This window comes from Hippoglossus hippoglossus, chromosome 2 (genome assembly GCF_009819705.1).
Source record: "Hippoglossus hippoglossus isolate fHipHip1 chromosome 2, fHipHip1.pri, whole genome shotgun sequence".
NCBI lineage: Eukaryota > Metazoa > Chordata > Actinopteri > Pleuronectiformes > Pleuronectidae > Hippoglossus > Hippoglossus hippoglossus.
The window spans coordinates 8,352,293-8,375,419 of record NC_047152.1 but is presented as its reverse complement, the minus strand read 5'-3'; the positions used below and the strand labels follow the sequence as shown (position 1 = coordinate 8,375,419).

General features: G+C 44.2%; 1 protein-coding gene and 1 long non-coding RNA gene across 7 annotated transcripts in view; one reads left to right on the top strand and one right to left on the bottom strand.

Moving 5' to 3' along the window:
- Window positions 1-23,127, bottom strand: part of LOC117775158 — a 366,941-nt gene that overhangs the window by 226,631 nt on the left and 117,183 nt on the right. The gene's annotated exons all lie outside the window — the stretch shown is intronic.
- LOC117774345 (fidgetin-like) overlaps window positions 1-23,127 on the top strand; it is a 42,001-nt gene that overhangs the window by 767 nt on the left and 18,107 nt on the right. The window contains exons 2-4 of one of the 6 annotated variants that reach the window (XM_034606743.1): window positions 11,343-11,466; window positions 11,939-12,200; window positions 13,064-13,094. In XM_034606743.1, coding sequence (XP_034462634.1) covers window positions 13,070-13,094 — 25 coding nt within the window. In that variant the 5' untranslated portion in view covers window positions 11,343-11,466; window positions 11,939-12,200; window positions 13,064-13,069. Of the gene's footprint in view, window positions 1-11,262; window positions 11,474-11,938; window positions 12,201-13,063; window positions 13,095-17,648; window positions 17,669-23,127 lie in introns of those variants that run through there. The other 5 variants (XM_034606716.1, XM_034606734.1, XM_034606725.1 and 2 more) reach the window with 5 other exon arrangements.

Here is a 23,127-nt window from a genome sequence, read left to right as displayed (position 1 = left end):
TGTGTGTGTGTGTGTGTGTGTGTGTGTGCCATGGACAGGGAGGGTGTGTGATGGCAGTGCCTTCAGGCTCCTCCAGGCGTAAGAATCAGTGAGCAGGTGGAGAGCACCGGCAGCACTGTCTTCTGACGGGTCCCCGCCGTCTCCTGTTTTGTCAGGACCCCTGGAGCGAAGACTGGGGAGTGTGTTAGTGTGTGCGTGTGTGCGTGCATGTGTGTGTTGAGCGGTTGGGATGCACTGTGATCATTAGGATTCACAATGGCTTTGACAGCATGGCTCTGGAGCAGTGGACACAGCATATGCCCATGGAGATAACTGGTTGGCTGACTGGTTATCTTGCAGGCTGGCCGCTGCTCTAACTGCGTCCACTGCGCTGCTGCATCCAAATGCTTTAATTCAAACAGACGCAGCTCTGGATATTAGGCCCGATCTGCAGCCGACTGGCTCTATGTGCATCGTTGCATCAGATGCGACCACCAGTCTGAATTATTTGTTTGCTCCCCGAGTTGTGATTAATTTTGCAGAAGTCGTGTTTTTATTCAAGTGGATACAAAGCAGCCGAGAGAAAAAACACGCTGTTGATTTTGTAATGTGCATATTTGGGAGCTGCAAAATGAGGCTTGTCTGCAGTAATAATTCTGTAGATGAATAACACAAAAGCATAATTTGTTCTTAGGAGCAGGCTCTGTTGACCCGAGGAAGAGATAAATGGAAGAGATAAATGTATGTGTGTGTGTGTGTGTGTGTGTGTGTGTGTGTGTGTGTGTCGGTGTGTGTCGGTGTGTGTGTGCGACTATCCTAAGTGTGTAAGTGGCTCAGGTGGTAAAGAAAGGACGTCCTAATAATAGGCCCCTGTCTCCACACCGGTCCACAGGCTGTAGCCGTATCGATTCTGCCTCTCCATCTTCCACGTTGCCCAGCATCGTTATAGAGCAGATACTGAGGGTTTAGTTTGGAGTCTTGTGCAGCGCAGAGCAGCGATCTCTCCAACCCGAGCGGGATAAAGCCCAACGCCCCGGGGGTAGGCAGCAGTGCTTTTTAATTGTTTGTAGTGTTAGTTGGCCACGCTGGAGGCGAGCTCTCCGGGGACGGGCCTCCAGCCGGGGTCCTGACCCCACGAGTTACACACAAACACCAGCGACAAAATGAACACACCCATGCACACAGTGTCGGTGCAGGTACGCTGGAGCAACAATGCCTGGATGCACACAAACACAACAACATGCACATACGTGGAGGCACCTCGTGTATAATGAGAGTCCCAATTAACATTAGTTCTGAGAATTAGCCCTGAAGATCCACAGATTTTAAAATATAGTGAAAACAATCTTTTCACCAACTTGATGTTCAGCGTCATCCTGCTCGTCACATGAGTTCAGGTTCAGAAAGTTTTCTGTCTTTACATCTTAGAACATTAGTTATTATTATTATTATGAAGATTTCGTCTGTGTTGAAATGAGGAATGTGGAGCATCTTAAATTTCACAAATAACTAAATACTTCATCTTCTGTCTCATCAGCTCCACGTTATTGGTTCAGTATTTTTAATCTGGTTTAATATTTTAGAATTTCTTTTACTTTTACTCTTTTATAATAAATTACAACGTTATTCTTGTATTATTAAAACTTTACTCTCAAAATGTTTTTCTTCAATATGGCCGTAATACTCAGTCCTTAATAAATTATTGGAGCCAAACACATTAATAAATTAACATCTCCACAAGAAGTGTTTGAAATATAATACATGTGCTAAAATACACAATAGCTGTACTTTGATTTTTTTGCGTAAGTGCCTTTTAATCGTTTGTAAAACCAAGACTTTGATCTACAGTGTAATTATTTGTGACACCGAGAACCCAAACGGTCTTCCCACAAAGAAAATCTAAAATCCTCTCCGCACACATTTTTTCCCTTATCTGAAATGGTTGTTTAATACTTTGATCCACGGTACATTAAAGTAATACTGTGGGTTTGAAAAACCATTAGATGGCCTTTTGCAGGGCGGCAGGTCTCTTTTAAAAGCACAGTGAACCTTTGCACGGTTCAGGTTAGAAACTTAGTTAAAGGCACAATAACACATAGTCTCAAATTAGTCTTAAATGGTGTTAGACCTCAAATAAGACCATTGACTCCTGACCTGTACTGCTGCAGTCCAATTACACCTACGGCTTTTTCCTGTTTTCAGCTGTTTAGTGCGAGACGGCGAGTTCTCAGATCCGGTGGAGAGTTAAAATATTCACAAGCTTGTGTCTTTTGTCTTTGCGCCGCCTGTCTCACTGTCCATCATGCTCCGTGTCGGTCCGTCTGTCAGGGTGGCAGGTCTTGTTGAATAGAGAGTGGGTCATCTCCCTGACAGAGCTCAACTGGTAGTTATGGCAGCCTCGCCACGGCTGGCTGGCTTCACACAGTCACCAGGAGACAGAGGATCATCAAGCCTGTCCTCCTGCTCCGCCACACACACACACACACACACACACACACACACACACACGTTGATGTTACACACTCTCACGCTCGCTTTCTCTCAGACACACAACATGCACCGATAACGATAATGGCGAGATAAGATTATTATGACATACCTGTCCATTTTCTAACCCTGTTTGCAGCTTACAAATTGCCATAATTTTTTGTTAAACAGTGCAATTATAATATGTTGCGTTGTAATATATTGGCCTCGCAGACTCATTTTAAGCCTCACAATATATAACAGTTTTCAGAAATGCACAGAACACAGGATATTTTCCTGAAATCTTCCGAGGAGGCTTTTTGTGAGAATGTAAGTCAGATGTTCCTGACATTTTTCTGAACTTTTCCTGCAAGTCCTCCGGTAAAATGTCTGAGTGAGCCCATGTGAGATCAGCAAGATGTCAAGAAGAATTCAAAACTTGGACACACACAAGAAGACAGAATTGACGCAGCAGAATTTAAACGTCATGTCCCGCCTCCTGCTGCTCCCCCCAGGCTCCACCCCTCACCTGCATGTTGCGGACAATCTCCTTCTGCATTCTTCATATGAGAAACTCTGGAAAACATCCGAACCAAATTTTCTGGTCATTTTCCAGAGATCATGTTTCAAACCGGCTTATGTGCACAAACAATTTCATGCAGAATAACATTTGTATTATAATTATAATCCATATTTATTAACAAAAAAAGAGAGTGCAGTTCAAATCTATTTCTTTTTGTATATATTTTTACTACTCCAGACCAAGAATAGTTATAGTATACGTGATAAAAAATGAAGGAATAAAAGGCATTATACTCCCAGCGAACGTCCCAGTTATTCCATAAAGCCAACAGTGTTTTAATCTTCTACGCCACTTAATGTCCCATTTAAATGTTCTGCAGCCTTCAAGTATGAATCATGAATATCTGCACCCGGGGGTTGGCCAGCACAGTCTATTAGAATACATCACTACCCTACCAGGGGAGCACTTTGTGCATCCCTCTAAAATGTAGCATATCTCCACTGTAGAGAGGGAGACATGACTTCATGTGTCTTGTGATGTAAGTATTATTACAATTCATGAAATTCAAACACTTATGGCAGGGCCATTAATTTGAACCATAAGCTGTTGGGGAGAGATTTACAGTGGAGTTAAGGGCGATCACACCATTAAAGGACTTGGGAGGAAGACAGAGCGAGACTGCGAGAGATAACTGGTTGGAGCTGGAGCAGCAGCTGTTTGAGTTTTCTTCATGTATAAATGCAGCAATTAATATTTCTGTTTCTCTCTCTCAGGTCAAATTCGCAAACATTTCCTTCCGAATTAGAGGGGGAATAGTGGAGCTCTGAAGGTTCACCAGTTAAAACATAACCCCTGCCTTCTGCCTCGGCTCCATCTCAGTCTACAAAGTGCTGAATTTTGCATGAGCGCCTGAGCGTATAGCAACTGGAACCCTATAGCGTTGTTTACTGATACTTCCTTGAGGCGTCTCACTCCGCACAGCCCATTCTGATAAGAGTGCGAGCAGCTGAGACCTGTCTCCCATCGCTGCTGTGTGATGGTCTTGTTATACAGCCGAGCATGAAGAAACAACGGGCAGAGGTCAGGACATGCAGACGCACTTCTCTGCTTCAAAATGACCAATCAGGAAGACTGTTCCCAGCCAATGTTCATTTCTCAGACGGAGCTGGAACAAGCTGACATGTGACGCCGATCAGAAATTGTCTGGGTAGCTCCTTTTGCTGCAAGTGCAAGAACAAATATTTCCCGGTTCCTAAAAAATCGATTTTACTGTGATATGGTATGACAGGAACTTTTAAAGCATATTTAGTGAAAGATTACATCCTTCGACAAAGAAAAACACACTCATGACAAATGTCACTTACTCTAACCCCCTAACTCCTGAACCCCGTGCTGCGCGTACGTACAGAAAGAGATACCCCGATATATGGAAATATTAAGCTATATCCTGTGGTGAATCCATGACTCCAACCATTTGGCACGTCAATTTAAGGGTAGGACACATTTAGGAACGACTCTAATCCCATATTGCATACAGATGTGGGCCAGTTCAGGCAATGATGTGGCACCTTTTTCCTTTTTGTGGTCCATCCAAAATGGATGTGAGCCCGAATATCCCAGAACAAACATGGGCCTTTTTGGCAAACATGCAGTGCTGTAGGCAGAGTGTGATCTGGATGTGAACTGAGACTAACCCTTTGGCACCTTTGGTTGACAAGCGGTATTGCTTTGGCTTACTTTTACTTTTAAAACAATTTTGCAATGTGGGGAGGAATGACCCTGCAAATCTCAGTCGTATCCATTATCACAGAAACTGGACGATAATGTAAAGTCCTGGCTTTAGTGTCTTTTTGCAGCTATTCAGTGGTTTTGTGAGGATATAACATGTTAAGTTGTGAGATTTGGTGAAAATCCAGACTACATTCCCCATCTTTATGTTGAACTAAGACAACAATCTGGCTGCTTTAATATTTAACGGACAGTATCTTCTCCTCTGAATCTGCAAAAAAAAGGAAATAAACATATTTCCTCCCAAAAATATCAAACTAATGTGTTGATTTTAGTTGACTTGAAAAGCTTGTTGCAGAAATACAAATAGGTCCTCGTCCTGGAACTGGGTTAAAAGCTTCCAACCAGGAGAAAAGAAGGGAATAAATCACCTTCTCTGAGTTTCAGTTTAAACTCAGCTGACTGTAATCTTCTACCAGTGGCTCAGGCTCTGTGTTTGCTATCATTTGTCACATGGCCACAGTGTTATGGGTTCAAACTGAAATTTGCAATGGCTCATTGCACTCCAACAGCACAGTTTTCCATCCCCACTCTCCCCTGGCCCACTTTCATTATCCTCAAGGTATTCAAGGAGTAATGGCTTCTAGGGCCAGAAACCTATTGGCCATTTCAAGTTCCTTGGCTGGACCTTATTGTTCAGGAACTGTGTGTGAGTGTTAGCAGAGAGAGGAAAGAATCCTGAAAAGGTTCGTGCGACAAACTGCAGCTGGATTTTCTCACAATACCTTTTTTTTTAACAGCTGTACATGTGTTATGAATCAGATTTTAGTGTAAGGTTAAAGATTTAAATACATTTATTTTAAGTGTAAACTGGATTCTCTTCCAAATGAACTGACAACCAGCAAGCAATGAAAATGTGCTAAACATTTCTGTGCCGGTGACAATTAAGCAATTTAGCAGCGTAGCTTCATGTCAATGAGTCAGAACCCCTTTGTTTACATGCTTCAAATTCAGGTTCTCTGGTTTGTACAAGGTAATAAAAAAAGAATAGTGTCTTTACATGTAAACATCATCTGAGAACCAGGCCGTCTTTTCTCCGAGGAGCTGCTGTAGTGTAACTTCAGCTCCATTGAACATCACCCTTCACTGGGTTTGAGGTATCTGATTGAGTCCATCCATGTGGAGCGCTATTGAATCAAAAGAGTAAACCTCAAGGACATGGTCCACCGCACACACTTGTACTGTGTGGAAGCTTTGGGGAAAAAAAAGAAGAAGAAGAAGAAGAATGCCCAGACCAGCAAACTACAGCACACGCACAAACTGTATTTCCAGCAGGTGCACACACACACACACACACACACACAAAACAACACACGTGTGCAGATGTGGGTTAAGCATGTTTTCTGTTATAAATACGTAAATGAAAATCTAATTTACAATCGAGTCATTGAGATCAGAATCTGTATAATGTAAAATTAAACAGACATTTTACTGTCACAGTTTATTGCATTTGACTCGGAGGCTGTAATGGAGTAGAGCAGTGATTTATCATGTAATCTCAGCATGTGTAGTCTGCTCCTCAGCAGCCCTGGTGAGATGTTTTCCCTCATAATTATATTGTTCTTGATTGTCTGATTCGCGTTAGTGGCGGGAAGGCAGAGTCTAGATTTGTCTGGTTTGAAAGAGCCAGCAGGGAGAGACACGGGGCGCTGCAGCGAGATGGACTGGTCAGCAACAATAACCACTGCAGGAGGCGACGCTGGACGACTGTAGACTCGGCTACACCTCTCAAGTGGTTAATTAAATGAGTCCGCGCACAACGCTTGGTTTACCATAAACAATGTGATTGAAGCGGCCATGGGCCAGCGAGAATGTAGAGTTGAAAAAAATATTTCCGATCACCATGGAGATGTGTGAGGAAAAGAGGTCTGAATGCAGATAGGGATGTCATTATTACTTTTTATTCATTATTTTCATAATGACTGTCATTATGTGCGCGCTCTGATTGAATTCCATTTTGTTAGTCAGGTTTGAGGCGAGCGGAATAATTATCACTTAAGTGATATTAAGATTCATGCTGAACATTTTCATGGTCAGAGCCGCCACATGTTTGGCAAAAAGGAGAGGCTCGTCTTTGATTACAAAAGAAAAGAAAATAATGTGTTTGAGCTGCAGAAATGAGTTCCAACTGATTACAACAGGGACAAACCATTTTAAATACTGTTGGGCATTATTTTCATGTGCATGGTCAGTCTTTGCATCTCGGAGCATGAATATTACACAAATAACACAAATTTAAATCGCACAACGACAACATGCAAAATTCGAATGCAGTCACCACACTGTATAAAACTGATGGAAACAGGTGATTGCATCATTGGAAGTGTAATCATCAGCGGACTAATTCGTTTACAACATGTGAAATATAAGCATTGATTAAATCTGTGCAGCCATTAAAAAGTCTCTTTCCTTTTTTTTTGCAAGATGAAGGATAATATGGATTTTAGCTGCAGAGAGACACATCCCCAACGTGCATGAAATTTGGCACCGATTACAGTAGCTGTGATCATACCTGTTTACATCACTAAAGCTGGAGCTCTGGAAAAACGTGCAGGGATTTGGGTCCAGACATTTTCTGGAGTTGGTCTTTTACATTTGAAGAACACAAGCTCAGTGTTTGAGGATTTCGGCGTCGCCTTTATCCCCAAAAGCTCTTGAATCTCCTCGTCCTTCCAAGTTGACGTCTTCGTCTGCGTCCTCGACATATGGCTTCTCTTTTTCATCCTGAGACATTTGTGTTCTTTTAGATTTTTTAAACATTTTCCTGGGAAAAATTCGTCAATCTTCTACCATCTTTCTAAAATAATCAGCAACTGCTGCCACATGACCTGTGTGTGTCGTTCCTAGTTAACAATAATAATAATAAACTTTATTTCTAGAGCACCTTTCAAAATAAGTTACAAGGTGCTTTCAGGTTAGAAATGAAAAATAGAATCAGTTAAAAAGCAAACAATGAGAAACAATTTAAAAACAATTTCAAAGCAATTAATAACCCATTCATGTGAGAGAATAGGCAGACAAAGAGAGGCCCCACTGGAAAATTTCAGTGGAGTTCAGTGCATGTGTGAAAGCAGCTTAACTGCCAGTTTCCCAGTGCGACAACACAGCATTTCATCCTAATGCAAGATCTGAAGCTGCTGCACTGTAACGTCACGTGCACACACGTCTCCAACATCAGATTTGAGATGGACTTTAAAATATAGGGTGTGCAGATTAAACTGTGAAACTTGAGTGTTGTGTTCGGGCTCCTCTTTAACCCAAAACATGGCCATTTTATGAAGCAACCAATGAATCAATTTTTTTTTAATTAACCACAGAACGTGACCTCTTGCGACCTCTGTTTTTGTTTTTCTCTCTCATGCATGACTTCTCCAAAAATCCCCAAATCATTGGAGTTTTATTTCTTAATATTAAGGGGCGACAGAACTAGGGAGATAAACCTAAGAAATTCAAGACTGATCCAGTATAATTTATTGATTTTGGACAAACCTATCTCTTTGACTTGTGCATGTGGATACGTACATGTACTCACACGTGGAAGAGTCTGTTTCAGGGTCTTTCTCCTGCTGCCTCTGTGTCTCTGTGCAGCAGCAGCAGCAGCAGCAGACGGGCCTGCAGCCTACCAATGCGTCCAGCGAGGGGATTTGGCCGGCCTCTAATCAATCACTGACAGATTACCTCCAAAGCCACTTCCACAGCCATTAAAGCAGGACAAATGCAGAATTGCAACCGAACAAGTTGGAGTTTTTAAGCCAACACCAGGACTTCCCGGTTATTTGTCAAAGTCACTGCCGCTGAGCCGCATGAGTGGCTGCGTGAGTGTGTGGGGCTCAGAGGCGAGCCGGCCAGGCGTTCGCTGTGTGTGTGTCAGGGAGAATGAGGGAGAGAGCAAGAGACAGTAACAGAGTGACTGAGTTATTGTGACTGTATGTGTGTATGTTTTTTATCCTCCCAGGTGTATGTGAGTGTGTGTGTGCACGCCGGCGGCTGTGTCGCTCTCGGCCCAGTGGAGCTTACACTGAATCACATTCCCTTTATTGCCAAATTTAGCAGCTTATGCTCAATAGGCTCGAATCCGCGCCGCGTCCCATCAGGGCGCGAGCCTGCGCTCGGAGCGGAGACGACTCATTCCCCTCAACATTATTCTCCTTCGTCTTTATCTGAGCAACTGGAAACACTGTGTAATCTTCTCCCCTTTTCCCTCCCACTGGATTGCCTGCTTTGAGGTCCCCCCCCCCTCAATTGTCCCCCCCGTCCACTGGGGCTTTGTTTACATCAGGGTACACTTGATAGACGACACTAAGAAATTGGATATCATCATTTTGCCTGTATTACCAAGGGAGCGCTCTGAATGTATCGCACGGTTTATAAAGAGATGGACATTTTCATCCTATAAGCGGCGCTCGGCGCTCAAATTGCTTCTGACGTCCTCGTGTCTACACAGACGTGGCAGGTTAAGTGCTGATAATTATTTGGAGGAGATGAATAAAAATATGAAATGTGTCTGGAAGAGGTGACATCAAAGCGGCGGGCTCCGTCGCATGTTCCCCCTCTTATACCGCCAACGTGGAGCATTCGCTACCAGAGGGTTTGATTAGTGTGACGTTCAATAGCTCCTTTGATTAGGCTTTGTTTTTTAACGTGCCACATATTAGAGAACACGCGTTTTATTTCCATTTAATAAATAACACATGAGCAAAAACGTGGAATCCGGCTCCTTTATTTTTTTAAAAGTGTATCAGAGGAGATAAGAAAATGCATAAAAAAGTGCAGAGTTGAAGTGATGAGGGCCGACACTCAAGTCCGCAGGCGGTGGAGTTGAAATTTAGCCGGTCATGTGACTGTGACTCCCCCCCCTCCCCACGCCCCCTTTCCCCACCCCCCCAATGACCCCGGAGAGAGAGAGAGAGAGAGAGAGAGAGAGAAAAACTCCCCATACCAACACAGGAGGCGGGATTGTATTTGTAGGTGTGTGTGTCTTTGTGTGTACATCCTTTTGTGCACCGAGGGGTAGTGTGGGTGTCCATGCTGTGCAATGTGTGTGTGTGTGCGCGCGTTTCTCCGCCCCCCTCCTATTCAATTAAGAGCTTAAGCTCATTAGTGGCAGACTTACATCATTACCTCTCCAATGGCTAATGAGTTAAAATCTATTTAGATTTATGTTACCGTTAAATCTCCTCCACCGCAAACACACACACAAACACACACACACACACACACCCACACACACATGCAGTTTGTGGCAATCACAAATCAGATAAAAAAAAGGTATTGCAAAATTAAATCTGAGAGTGTCTTATATACATGAGATTTTCCATATCAATGTGGGAGCCTTTTATAGAAACGCTGCATATTCAACACACTTGAATTATACCTTTGCCTTGTGTATGTAAATGAGCGAGGAGAAAAAAGCAACGCTGGGTAATGTATCTGCACACTCATATCACACAAAGCCCTGTTTTCCCCACTTACACATTAAAGACACTCATTTATGGATTTCCTAATCGCTAACTAATAATTAGCGCGGCAGGACAAAAAGAACACGTCTCCATGAAGCTGCCGCGCACAACAATTATTTCAGTTTTCAGTCCGGTTTAATTAACGCAGCCTTGATTGCATCGCATTGCAGGGTCGATAAATTTACCCAGTTGATGGAATTGTGAAAAAAATAAATGCACAAGACAATTAATTAGAAGACACTTGAGAGTGAAGTTGCAGCTCGGGCCTGCAGGAGTGTGTGTGTGTGTGTGTGTGTGTGTGTGTGTAATGTGCTGCAGCCACTGCTCCAGCAAACAAAGACATGGGAAGAGGAGCAGGTGGAGGAAGGAAGCGCTCCCTGCATATGCTGCTCGCTGGTGGTGACTCAAGGACATCATGTTATGTGGAGACGTGTGGGATGCACAGCTGACCCTCCTGTGTGTGTGTGTGTGTGTGTGTGTGTGTGTGTGTGTGTGTGTGTGTGTGTGTGTGTGTGTGTGTGTGTGTGTGTGTGTGTGTGTGTGTGTGTGTGTGTGTGTGTGTGTGTGTGTGTGTGTGTGTGTGTGCGTGCGTGCGTGCGTGCGTGCGTGCGTGCGTGTGTGATTTACTTTTCCTCTCTCCAGCTTTCACATGACATCCTCCCTTTTATTTTGCACACTCACACACACCTTGGCTTCCATTTGACCATATTTCCCATGCAGCATCAACTTGTGGGGTGTGATCAGGAACAATGAACCCATCTTTGATGTCTTGTTTAAACCTGCTCTCCCCACTGATGCTTTGATAACGTGCTAACTGGGACATTTTCATTCTAATTAGGGCTTCAATTGCTAATTCCATATCGCTGCTATAATTATCACTGGGAGAGACGCTCTGCAGACACATTTCGGGCAGACGGGGGAGGCGGGCGGACAGATCTGCCACCGCCACCCCCCTTCGTCTCCTTCTATAGTGGGTACCCAAACTGGGACCATGCGGGGTGGTGATGGGGGGTCTCCCAATGCATTAAAGGGCTGTACGTTAATTGTACTGCTTTATCCTTAGAATAAAACATATGTATGTTTGGTTAACACTTAATCTGTATTAACAGATTTGCCCAATCTGACAGATTTGGGGGCCTCCTGGTTTCCTTCTGGACAGAAGCACAGATGTGATGGGCCCCTCTGTGTAAATTTTGGCCCCTGATTTAGAAAAATCCTTCATCTGCCCCTGCGTCAGACGACAGCTGAAAGGTAAGAGGTTAGTTGAGATACTTTATCTGTGCAATTGTTTTAAAAAGTAAATTCCACATTTGCTGGATCAGAAATATACTTATTTCACATGCATTACAAAAAATATTATGTGTCACCTTTAATTTGTTGTTTATTTCAGTGTAATTACAGATTTTCTACAACAAAAAGACATTATGACAAACCAGTGGAATAAACACACACTTTGCTCCAACACATTAATACACTTCTTCTTCTTCAGGACTGAAATCTAGAATCTTTTTACGTTGTATCACCTTTAATTTCTTCGTGTTGGACTTCCATCTTTAAAGCCTCACTCCTTCTTCCCTCCTTCACTTCTCTGTGCATCTCTCCATCACTTTGCCAACTCTCCATATAAACCACACTCATAATAAGCTTATGGGAATAATTGGATTTTTTTATTTCTAACACCCAGCCTCTTTCTCTTTTTTCCCTCTCGGTGACGCATGCGCAGTGGGGTGCGCACTGGTCAGTCTGAGAAGCAGCTGTTCCAGGGCTGGTGAAATTCCAACATGGCAGTGGCTGTGGTCAGTGCTCGCCGCGATAACTTGGGATGCTTTCGTCTTGTGCGCAGCCCGGCGTAACACCCCTCAATCCGTCCGCATTACGCGCTCCAACCCGGGCGTCGATGCGACCCTGAACACCCCCTCACCCACCCACCCATCTTCCCCAGCAGCACGAGAGAGGTCGACCCGTCGCCAGGAGGAGAAAAGCAGGTAAGGACGGAGAGGAGAGTCCGCTGCTGCAACTAGACACAGAGTCAGCGTGTGCATGCGCCTGTGCACGCCGGATTAATGCATGCGTAATGTGCAATGTGCAGTTTGGCAAGTTGCGAGGTCTGTGCGCGGATTCCTCTGTGCGTAATTTGGGCTTTTTTTATATGATTTGCAGGGAGCGCACCTGCGCCACGGTTAAAAATCGCAGAGGAGCGGACACGTAGGCTTCTCTCCCGGTGTCTGTGCCGTGTGTGCAGCGTCTCATCGCACACGCGCATCATAATGATGATTATGATAATAATGATAATGTGCAACTTGCAGCAGGAGGCTCCAGCAGCCGCGGTGCTGCAGCGGGCTCGGCTACAACAAGTTGCCCCGTGCATGCGCTGCGCAGAGCGGATCCACAGCCCTGCCTCCCCCCTGCATGTGTGTTCCATGTTTTTAACTTCGACCCCATTGAGCTGCACTAGTTGATTTCACCCCCTCCTCCTCCTCCTCCTCTTCCTCCTCCTCCCTCTCCCTCCCTCCCTCCCTGCAAGCCTCCCCATTCACTCACCCACCACCACCACCACCTCTGCTGCCTGACATCCCGGGCTCCACTTTCTAATGAGATGCATGTGGGTTAGACGCCTCTCTCCTATTGAGTTGCTCCTGCAGGGCCCACCTTGATACCCGAGCACTGCTGGACCTTCCACAAATATAACAGAAAAAGAAAAATCTAACAGAAAAGTATTTAGTCAAGTAAAGTTTTTTTTAATTCAGAGGAAATCCTTCAATTTTTTTCCTCCTCAAATTAATTCCAATGCTCTCATCTCTTCTTCTTCTTCTTCTTCTTCTTCTTCTTCTTCTTCTCCCTGTTCCAGCACGACATGATCAGCAGCAGCAGCGTCTATGGTAGGTCCACTTTTCTATCTTACTTTTGCACTTTATGCCTTTTTACCTCATGCAGGATGCATGCGTGTTTATTTATATTTCAAACAAATTTTTAAAGTGTTAGTTTTTATTTTATCTATAATATTACTGCAGCCGTCAGATTTCCCATCTTTATTTCTGCAGCCATGGTAAACACACATCAGTGACAGCACCTATTTATTAATATTTGGTGACTAATAACATTTGAATTACACGTAACACAACATTACACTTGGCTTCACTTGCAGCTCTAATTGGATTTTGCGGTTTTGTTTGTGTTAAATTACAAATCTGTCGAGGAATATTACACCTTTTTTAAATCTGAAGGTTAATGAGGTAGATCAGAGTGTTGTTTTTTGTGCTTATTCGTGCCCACACACACACACACACTTACACTTACACACGATGCTGTGCAGAGTTTTTATTTTGATTGAAGCATAAAAATAGATTCCTGAGGATTTGATTGCCCCACAGTGAACGAGGCCTCAATTATTGCCTCAAAAATAAAATTTCATATTTTGGATTTTTACTCATTATTTGCACTTTATAAATATTTGAATTTAATTTGATTGAAAATATTTTTTTTGTATGGTCCTGTGAGGGGAAATGTTTGTTAACAACAAGAACAACAACAATGTCGATGACACACACACACACACACACACACACAGATTTCAGGTGTTTTACACAACAATCCACGTTCGGCATCGAGAGTGTTGTTGTTGTAATTTTACAACAGTCGTCCCACCCTGTTGATGTAGTTTTCTAATGAATGACCACGCTGGAGAGACCATGCCGTGCCACACACACACACACACACACACACACACACACACACACACACACACACACACACACACACACACACACAGAGGCTCAAGTGCTACGGTTGCACATTCTTGGTTTCCATAGCAGTTATTAGTGAGGACTCAACCTTTCACCATTGATCTCTCTCTGCTCTCTGATCTCTCTCTCTCTCTCTCTCTCTCTCTCTCTCTCTCTCTCTCTCACACTCACGCACACACACACACACACACACATAGTTGTTTTGCTTCATGTCATATACTATTACCTCCTTTCTCCTGGTCGTGCACTTGTGTGTGTGTATGTGTGTAAATATCTACTTTGTGTTTACATGTATGAGTGTGTCCATGCACTCAAACTCCAGCTGTAATGAAAACACACAATGTAGGAAGACACATCCCTGTTGCACCTGATCTGTGGAAAATGATGTAAAATCACATCGGAACACAGGTTTGCTTTTATTGATCATCCACATTTTATTTCCACTTTTGATATTTTTAATATCCTAACAACAATTGTGAGTCTTCTAACACGATTAGATTTTATTAGAGACACACAATTTGAGAATTGCATTTTAAAAGCTATTGCCAAAAAACAAAGGAATAGAGGGAGAATTAAGTTAATAGATGAGTTTTGAAATGCAAGCTTGTGAGTGTGTGTGAGAGAGAGCGCGAAGCGGCGGAGCTCAGGCGCAGCCGTCCGTGCATGTGTCTGTTTCTGTGTGTAATGTAAATAATGTAGATACTCAGCGGTTTGTTTATTCCTCTAAGTCTATTTGTTTGCTACAATCCTCGGCTTAAGATCCGTCCCTCTGCAGCCGCTGTCTGCGCGTGTTGCGGTGACAGTAGCAATAATCCCCCTCATTATACACATAACGTATCGCCTCACATCTCTGGCAGCCCCCCGATACGGCTAATAGGGACAGAGAGAGGAGGGATAATAGGACGAGAGGAGAGAAACTGCTTTACAAACAGGCGAACCCTTTACTCTCCCTTTATTTATCTAAATATGGACTTTTCCCTCAAATGAATAGAGAGAGCCGGTGTGTGCCTACCAGGGTGGCGGAGCTACTCCCAGCGGGACCGTATAAATAAATTATCCTGACACTTTCTATCAGTCTGTAATGTTTACCATTAAAAGCTGTTTTACCGTCCCGGAGCCACCGGCGTGCGATCCGGCCCCGGCCCCCGTGGGACCAGATGTAAGGCGAAGTGGGGAAATATTGTGCTTTTTACACACACACACAGAGAGAGAGAGAGAGAGAGAGAGAGAGAGAGAGAGAGTTAGTCTGCGCCGCGGCCGTATCAGTGGATTTCTCCTGTCGGCGCGTCCTGACAAAGGGCCCCTTCAAACGAGATCCAGGCAGGGTTGTCATCTTTTAGCAAATATGTTAAGTGTTATCTTTTGTGCTCTCGGCTCGCCGGGCGGAGCTGGACCCCATGGGAGCCCGGCGCATGCAAATAGAACAAATCCCTCTCGGACCTGTCTGTCTGTTTCACTCTCTCCATTTCTCTCTCTCTGTCTTCTCATCTCTCCCACCCCCCCTCCCCTCCATCACCAGCACTTTCTCCACGTTTGCTCGACAGTGCGTCAGCCTGTCTTGTCTCCTCGCTCTCTCATCTATTTCACTCTTTGTCCACTTATTTCCCCTCCTCTCTCTCTCTCCATCTCTCCATCTTCCCCTCTTTCTCTCTTCGTCCCAGAAGACAGTGTGTGTGTGTGTCAGCTAACTGTACTGGCTGTGTCGTCTTTGTGTGTTTCCCAGCATGCTCGCTGACAGCCCCTCCTCGCCGATCTAAGTTCCTCTCTCCCTCCCAGAGACGGCGGGCAGCTGTCGGTACAGCGCCGCTGCCTGAGACGTGTTCCTTGCGTAGATGAGCGGACGCCAATTCCTTAAATCCTTGACACCATGATCCACTCAAACCTCCCCTCCTCCTCCTCCTCCTCCCTCTTCCATTGGCTAAAAAGGGGGTTTTGGGGTTTATGTTTTGACTGACACTTCATGCTCATCACTTCCCTGCTCCCAGTGCTGACTGGTTATTATCCAGTCAAAATCTGATGGGGGTATTTGAGGTGAGGGGCATCCACACAGGTCTGACTCAGGGGTGAATCCTACTTAGTTCCCTGAACGCTCTGGTGTGATATTCTAGCCAATGGTCAGGATGTGATTTGAAAGTTTTCCAGTTAAAAACTAAACGATTTAAAGAAATGAAATGGGAGTTTTTGGTTGAGTCAGAGGTAAACAACAGCAGCTGCAGGGTCAGCTCAGGTCTGTGGGACTGGATGGAACCAAAACTGATTCAAGATCAGTGTCCACCTCTTGTTCTTCCATCCTTTCTCTTAAATCCATTTCCATGTTAATTCCAACATTATCTTCCTCCCTCTGAACCCTGAATCCCCCAAAATGTTTGAAGTTCCTCCGTTTTATGCAACGCGTCATTTTCGTAGGTTTTAATCAAATCAAAGCTGTAGTCTTTTTTTCCTCCTCTCCCTCCTACCTCCTTTTTGCGAGCCGCTGCCCCCTTTTCTGAATTTTAAGCAGACCCCGCTCATCTCCCTTTTACTCTTCAGCGGCAATCTCCGCCACCCATGGCCCGGATTCTCCGCCAGATATTAAAACGTTCAGCGTGTGGAAGCGTTAAATATGCTAAGGACTTATAAAAAAAAAAAGAAAAATCCAACTTCCACTTTGGAATATTCCGCACCATTAGACCTCGGCAGACATGGCTGCACGCAGCTTATCCTTTACATTGTGCCGTCAAATGAGAAAACGCCGTTTCTAATTAGGTTATTGCCGTGGAAGTGTTAACTTAAATTGTGCATTGGCGTGTGGAGAAGCTCGCCACTAGTCTGGCCTGGTGACGCCAACGACGAGTTTTGTTTTACAGGGGCCAGAGAAAATGACAGCTATGAGAGAGGAAGGATCTGACTGTAATCTCTCTCTGTCCGGCCGGCTCTGGCTGGATGATCTGATTTTGTTAACAGCGAGCCTTGGCTAGATGGTGGCTGTCTGCCGCCGCCGCCCCTTCCTCCCCCTCTGCCCCCTCCACCACCACCTCCCAGTCTGCAGCTGAACGTCTTGATTAGCGAGGCATCTTTGCGCGAGAGCTGCAAGTAAGTCTGGGGGACACTTTTTTTTTTTGTGTCTGCGAGGCGGCAAAGGTGTGCGTGCGCGTTAATGAACAATGGCTCATTGGGGGGGGGGTGTGTGTGTGTGTGTGTGTGTGTGTGTGTGTGTGTGTGTGTGTGTGTGTGTGTGTGTGTGTGTGTGTGTGTGTGTGTGTGTGTGTGTGTGTGTGTGTGTGTGTGTGTGTGTGTGTGTGTATGTTTAAGCTTGGTGAGCTGCCAGGCCGATGGACACAAAGGGATGTTGAGTGGCTGGGCGTGTGGCACAGCATCACCCAGCTCCCTGTGGCCTCTGGGAGACGGACACAAACCGGGAGCAAGAGCAAAAACACCTGCTAAAGCTGAACAGAGCTCGCAGCGACAAAATATTTGTTATTGATTAGATGGTCGATTAGTCGAGTGATTTTTTTGAGTTATCAATTTAAAATAAAGTGGAAAAAGTGGCAAAAACGGCAGCCACAACTTCCGAGAGGCCAGGGAACATGAACATTTACAGTATAAGTTTCTCTTTTATCTGTCAATCGATTGATTAACAAACTTTCCGAGACTGAGAAACTGCAGATTCTTTTACTGGAGGAGCTGGAAGCAGAGAAGTGATGCAGCCGGGCTTGTTGGGAAAGAAAGGTGTTTGTATTCTTAAGTGTGATTATGTCTGCTTATGCTTGTACCCCGTGTGTGTGTGTGTGTGTGTGTGTGTGTGTGTGTGTGTGTGTGTGTGTGTGTGTGTGTGTGTGTGTGTGTGTGTGTGTGTGTGTGTGTGTGTGTGTGTGTGTGTGTGTGTGTGTGTGTGTGTGTGTGTGTGTGTGTTGCGGGCCAAGTTTTCCCCACTGGAAGCAGGCGAGAGCATTAGGATGTTGCTTGTACGACTCTGTTGGCAGGATGGACACATGTGGTAGATAACTAATGATAGCATGCAGCGTATAATGAGATCCTACTCTCCGTCTGTCTCCCCTACCTGGCATCATGCATTAACCATACAAGAGGAAGAGGAGGCACGCATGGTATTGACTTTTGAGTGGGTGTCTGCTTGTCCGTTGTTGTTTTGTTTAGTACTCAGAGGTCAGCATGGCTGCAAGCGCCGCACATTTATAACAAGTGTTGTTTTTTTTGTGTTTTACTTTCATGGCAGGAGCTCGCTTTTTTTTTGTTTTGTTTTTTTGGTCGGACGAGCATCTCCCCTCATCAGCGCCCCTTGAGCTCCGTTAAATGGTCGTAAATTGATTTTGGATGTGCTGCAATGTATATGCTTAACAAGCCAAATGGGTTCAGTTTGTGGGTTAGTTTGTGTGTTCAGAAGATTATTCTATTAATGTATTCCACACACTCATGAACCGCAGTGTGCTGTGTGAAGGAGGGAGGCATTGGCAGCGCTCCATCTTCTTGCCCAGTAACATATATTTATCCTCTTCACTACACAATCCTCTAGGCTGCTCGAATCCCCCAGGGGGTCCCGATGACATGCTTACTAATGTGTGCTTTGGAAACCGAGTGCTATTGTATCCCCTAAATCTCACAAAGCACTGTATGATTTGCCCATTGTCGTGAAATCGCTTTGCTTGTGCCAAGTACTTGCATCTCACAGAGGCTTAATGCTTTGAGGGTTTCAGGGACAGCTTCGAGTTCCTCTTTTGTTGATTTCGGGGAAATGTGCCAAGACCGCTGCGCTGAATATTGTTTTGAGCACGGAGGAGGGAGGGGAAGGAGGGCCATTGCCAAGCGACTCCATTGAGCCCCGTGAATGGGCCATTCATATTTAGGAGAATCACCCAGATGCCATATTGTTGGCTCAACAACGCTAAATATTCTCCAACAAGGATGGGATTGTAGCAGGTTTTTGAATTGTGCCAGTGCAGAAAAGGACATTGGGAAATTGGGGGAAAAATAAGTGTTCAGCCTTCAGTTTGTCTGAAAAGGGTGAATAGTGAAGCAACAACCAATACAAGTGTGACATGATAGTGTGCTCTTGCAAGAATTGAAGTATTTTCTCAAAAATTGTCTTCACAGCATGTGCAGTTATTTTTTCTTCAAAACTTCTGCTTTAGTCTGCTCTGGATTTCACTCTAATATTATATTTTATATTATATATAAGTGCAACTATCAAATAAGTTAAATAGGAATAAATACTTTATTATATAGTATTTCTATTTTTATTCATATTTTTATTCTTAAACAATTTCCCCTTACGCTTCTACTTCCTTCAATCTGCTGTGTTATATCTGAATTTCCTCTACGGAGGATCAGTAAAGGTTTATCTAATCTTATCTTATGTTTTCTTAACACACAAACATTATAAATAGATTAAATATTGTTATAAATGCTAAATAGGGAAGGCCAAATTTAAATGTCCTTACATTTCTTGGTACAGCAGCAGCTACAAAACCCTCAACCTTAACAAATACATAAGATAAGATACACTTTATTGATCCCACACTAGGTAAATTCACAGCAGAACACATGAAAGTATAAAATAGAATAATATTGTCAATAAAATAGAGAAATTTATATTCAATTAGAATTAACATTAATAATATCTGGAGTTAGTGTCTTAACTGTACTTTCAGCCTGTTGGGGTCGTAGGCTAAGCTCCTTACTGCCATTAGACTTTGTGTCTTTCCTACAAAGCAGGGCGTGTAGCTCGCCATGGCGCCCTCGGGGACAGCAGGTACTGGTGAGCGTCCCACTCACGGGGGCCGGGGCGGACTGCATGTTGTCGCAGAGGCCCCCGGAATCACTCGGAACTCCGTTGTAGCTCCGGCCGCACCGAACAACCTTGAAAGTGCCTCTGTAAGCACCCGGACTCCTGTCCCCCCCGCACCGTCAAAGGGCCTAAGACAGGACTTAGTCAAATGTCATTGTGGTCTTTTATGTCATGCATGCACTGAGTATTAATCACGGCTGGATCTGTGCCTGAGAGGCTGATCAAATTTATTGTTTGGCTGCAAGGGACAGTAATGGGTGTTTAATTACTCAATAAAAGCCCTTTTATAGATTCCCAGGCCTCCTGTGTGTTGAGCAAATGGTATTGATCCGTCTCCGGGCTGCAACATGATAGCCTGTGAAGGAGAATTAGAGCCGTTAGCCTGCTAGCGCTTTCTCATTCATTAGCTGCATTAGCCAGAGGGTGGTTAAGACGCAGCATCGCCGTTAATACCAGAGTCTCAGAGGTTTTTGTGTCCGCCTTGTGCTGTAAAGCTCTGTGCACCTCATTTACACAAATATGGATTAGATGAGCAATGAATAACATTGACCCCACTAGGAGAGTGTTTCAATAACAATATCCAGGAGGGTTGTTTTTCTTTTAAACATTTCCCTCAGTGCCGCTTTTTCAGCGGAATGACCGCGGCGTAATCCACGGGACTAAAATTGATGACGCTGAGCTGTGAGCTGCGTTAGTCAGGCTACCATGTTTAATCCCACCACTTCCCCACCTTCTAATCTGTAATCTGACAACTCCTCCACCTCCTCCTCTTCCTCCTCCTCCTCCTCCTCCTCCTCCTACTCTTCATCCTCCGAGGCCTAATTCTGGATCTCCATCTGCGAGGGCGATCTCCTCCCAGCGCAGTCTGGAGAGCAGCACTCAGAAGGAGGAAAAGGCTGAATGATAATGACAGTGAGCCTCACCGTGTCTCCATATGGTTTTCCATTCATGCATTCATGCAGGGATACATGTTCGGTGTTTAAATTCAGGCCTGCACGTCTTCCTCTGTATTTTAGTCTCTTTTTTTTTTTTGGACCAACCGCATCTGCCTTGTGTTCATTGTTCTTTTATGTTCAGAGCATATTGCTGTGTCTGTGAACCGGCTCCACTCCTCTTGATGCATGGCACAACCACGGCAATCTCTCCCTTGATGTGTCTATATCAAATGAATGTGGCCTATTACAGACGTGGCGGAGTCAGTTGGGCGGCTTTGTGGACGGAGGAGGGCCTGCAAGGGACCATGAAAGAGACATTGTCCAATATGGACCATACAGTTCCTTTGTAGATAAATGGATTTTCATGCTTATCAACGCGCACAGTGACGTGAGTGAAAACTGTGGAAAATGTGGAATTATTCTCACTCCACGGCCGTACACATGGACAACTGTAGTTTCAAGTGTGTGTGGTCTGCCATTGTGCAGCAGAGAGCCTTTTTATATGGGCTTAAGATTCAATTAGGAGCAATGTGCACCGTTAATGTCACAGATGTGCATCACACACGGAGCCAAGTGTATCTCGCTGGTACAACAGTACTCACTCACTGTATTTATATTACTGCTGCATTTATTTCTAAAGGGTCACATATTAAACTACAATAAATATACATTTTAACATTTTATTTATTTATTTATAATAGTTTTTATGAGGGAATTTTTTTTTACAATATGAATAATTGTGTTTATATTAGAAATCGTTGTTTACATTTACATAATATTATGTGAATATACTTTTTTTACGCAAAACATTTGTGACTGTGAAAAAGCAAAGCTGGGCGATTGTTTCACGTTGATTTTAGATCGTGACTTCGCAGCGAGCTCGGAAGCAAAGCAAACGTTTAGATGACATCATATCATTATTTTTAATCTCATAACAGTAGCGTCTCTCGGGACCTCCAGCTTTCAGCGCCGTGAATTGGCTCATCCTTTTAGCCTGCTAAGCTAACATAACGTCAGAGCCGCTTAAAGCAATCATGGGAACGTTAGCTTAAGCAGCTACAGTCGAGAGCTGTCAACTGTATTATTGACTGTGAATCCGATATTAACACGTTGTCACATGTCGCACTTCAGCACTTTGTCAATGTTGCTGTTATCTATTAAGAAAACACTCAAATGCTAGTTTTAAATCCTCTTTAATTGATTTGACAATTAACATGTGAATGTTGAGGATATTACTAATACCTAAGTAAATGATTTTTTATAATTTTGGTACAATCATATCTTGTAACTATATCACAAATATTTAAGTATAACTTGCCTGGAATTGTTAAAATAATAAGACAACATGATTTGTAGCTGTAACAAAGCGGATACTTATATATATATTTGTTATATTTAGAACATGGCACAATGAAAGATCCACAGATGTATAGTAAGTAACAATAATAATTAGAGTAATAATAGCATCAATGATCATGGGGGCAGATCCGGACACTGAAATGCCTACAGAAGACGACAGGAGGGGAGAGATGAGAGAGCACTGAACTTCAGGAGAGAGGGGGAACATGTGTTAATGGGATATGAACCGACAGATGGACGTTCAGATGGAGGGAGAGGAAGGACCTCAGTGCATCATGGGAAGTCCCCCAGCAGTCCAGGCCTATAGCTGCTAAAGAGTCATTTTGAGTCGTAGCTGCGTTGTGGGGAATCCACGACGAACCCCCTTAGGAGCCTTCAGAGAGGAGGAAGGAAAGGAAGTAGAAAATAGGGTGAGTGCAGAATCCGAGAACAAAAGAGGAGAGTGTGAGGATGGCATTTATAGAAATGCTGGAAGAGGCAAGGTTGAGGTGTCATCCTGCCTCTGAAACTCTGCTAGATAGACGACATGAGGGCGCTCGACCATTATTACCCAGCCCTTGGGTCCTCATCCCCAAATAGGAGCATATCACCATTTAGAAAATATAATCGGGAATAATGTGCGAGTTGAAATATGTTAGTTAAGCCCTTGTTTCCAGTGTGTACATATATGCACGCTTGCCCCACACACCCACACTCAGGCATTAAACCCTGTTCACATCCCGCTGCCTGTGGGGCGCGAATGAGAAGCGATGTCTACTCGATGCGGAGCCAGTGATCTAGGTAATCTGCCCGTGCAGTGGGACAGGTCTATTGGTCCACAAATCAATTGGCTTCATGTCCGTGCCATTAGGCTAACATGGCGCTGCTGAGGCGCTGAGATGGTAAACAGACTGTTTAATTCCCTTGGACACCGGCCAGGTGGACACTCCTCCTCCTCCTCCTGCCTCGTCCTGATCCCTCCGTTTTATTTTGTTTCTCCCTTCCTCCCCTCGTTCTATCGTCCTCTTCCACTCCTTCCTCCACTCCACTTCAGTCAATGCGGTTATTCTCAGTGGACGAGTGCTTACAGGAATATTGCTTGGAGGGATTGTTT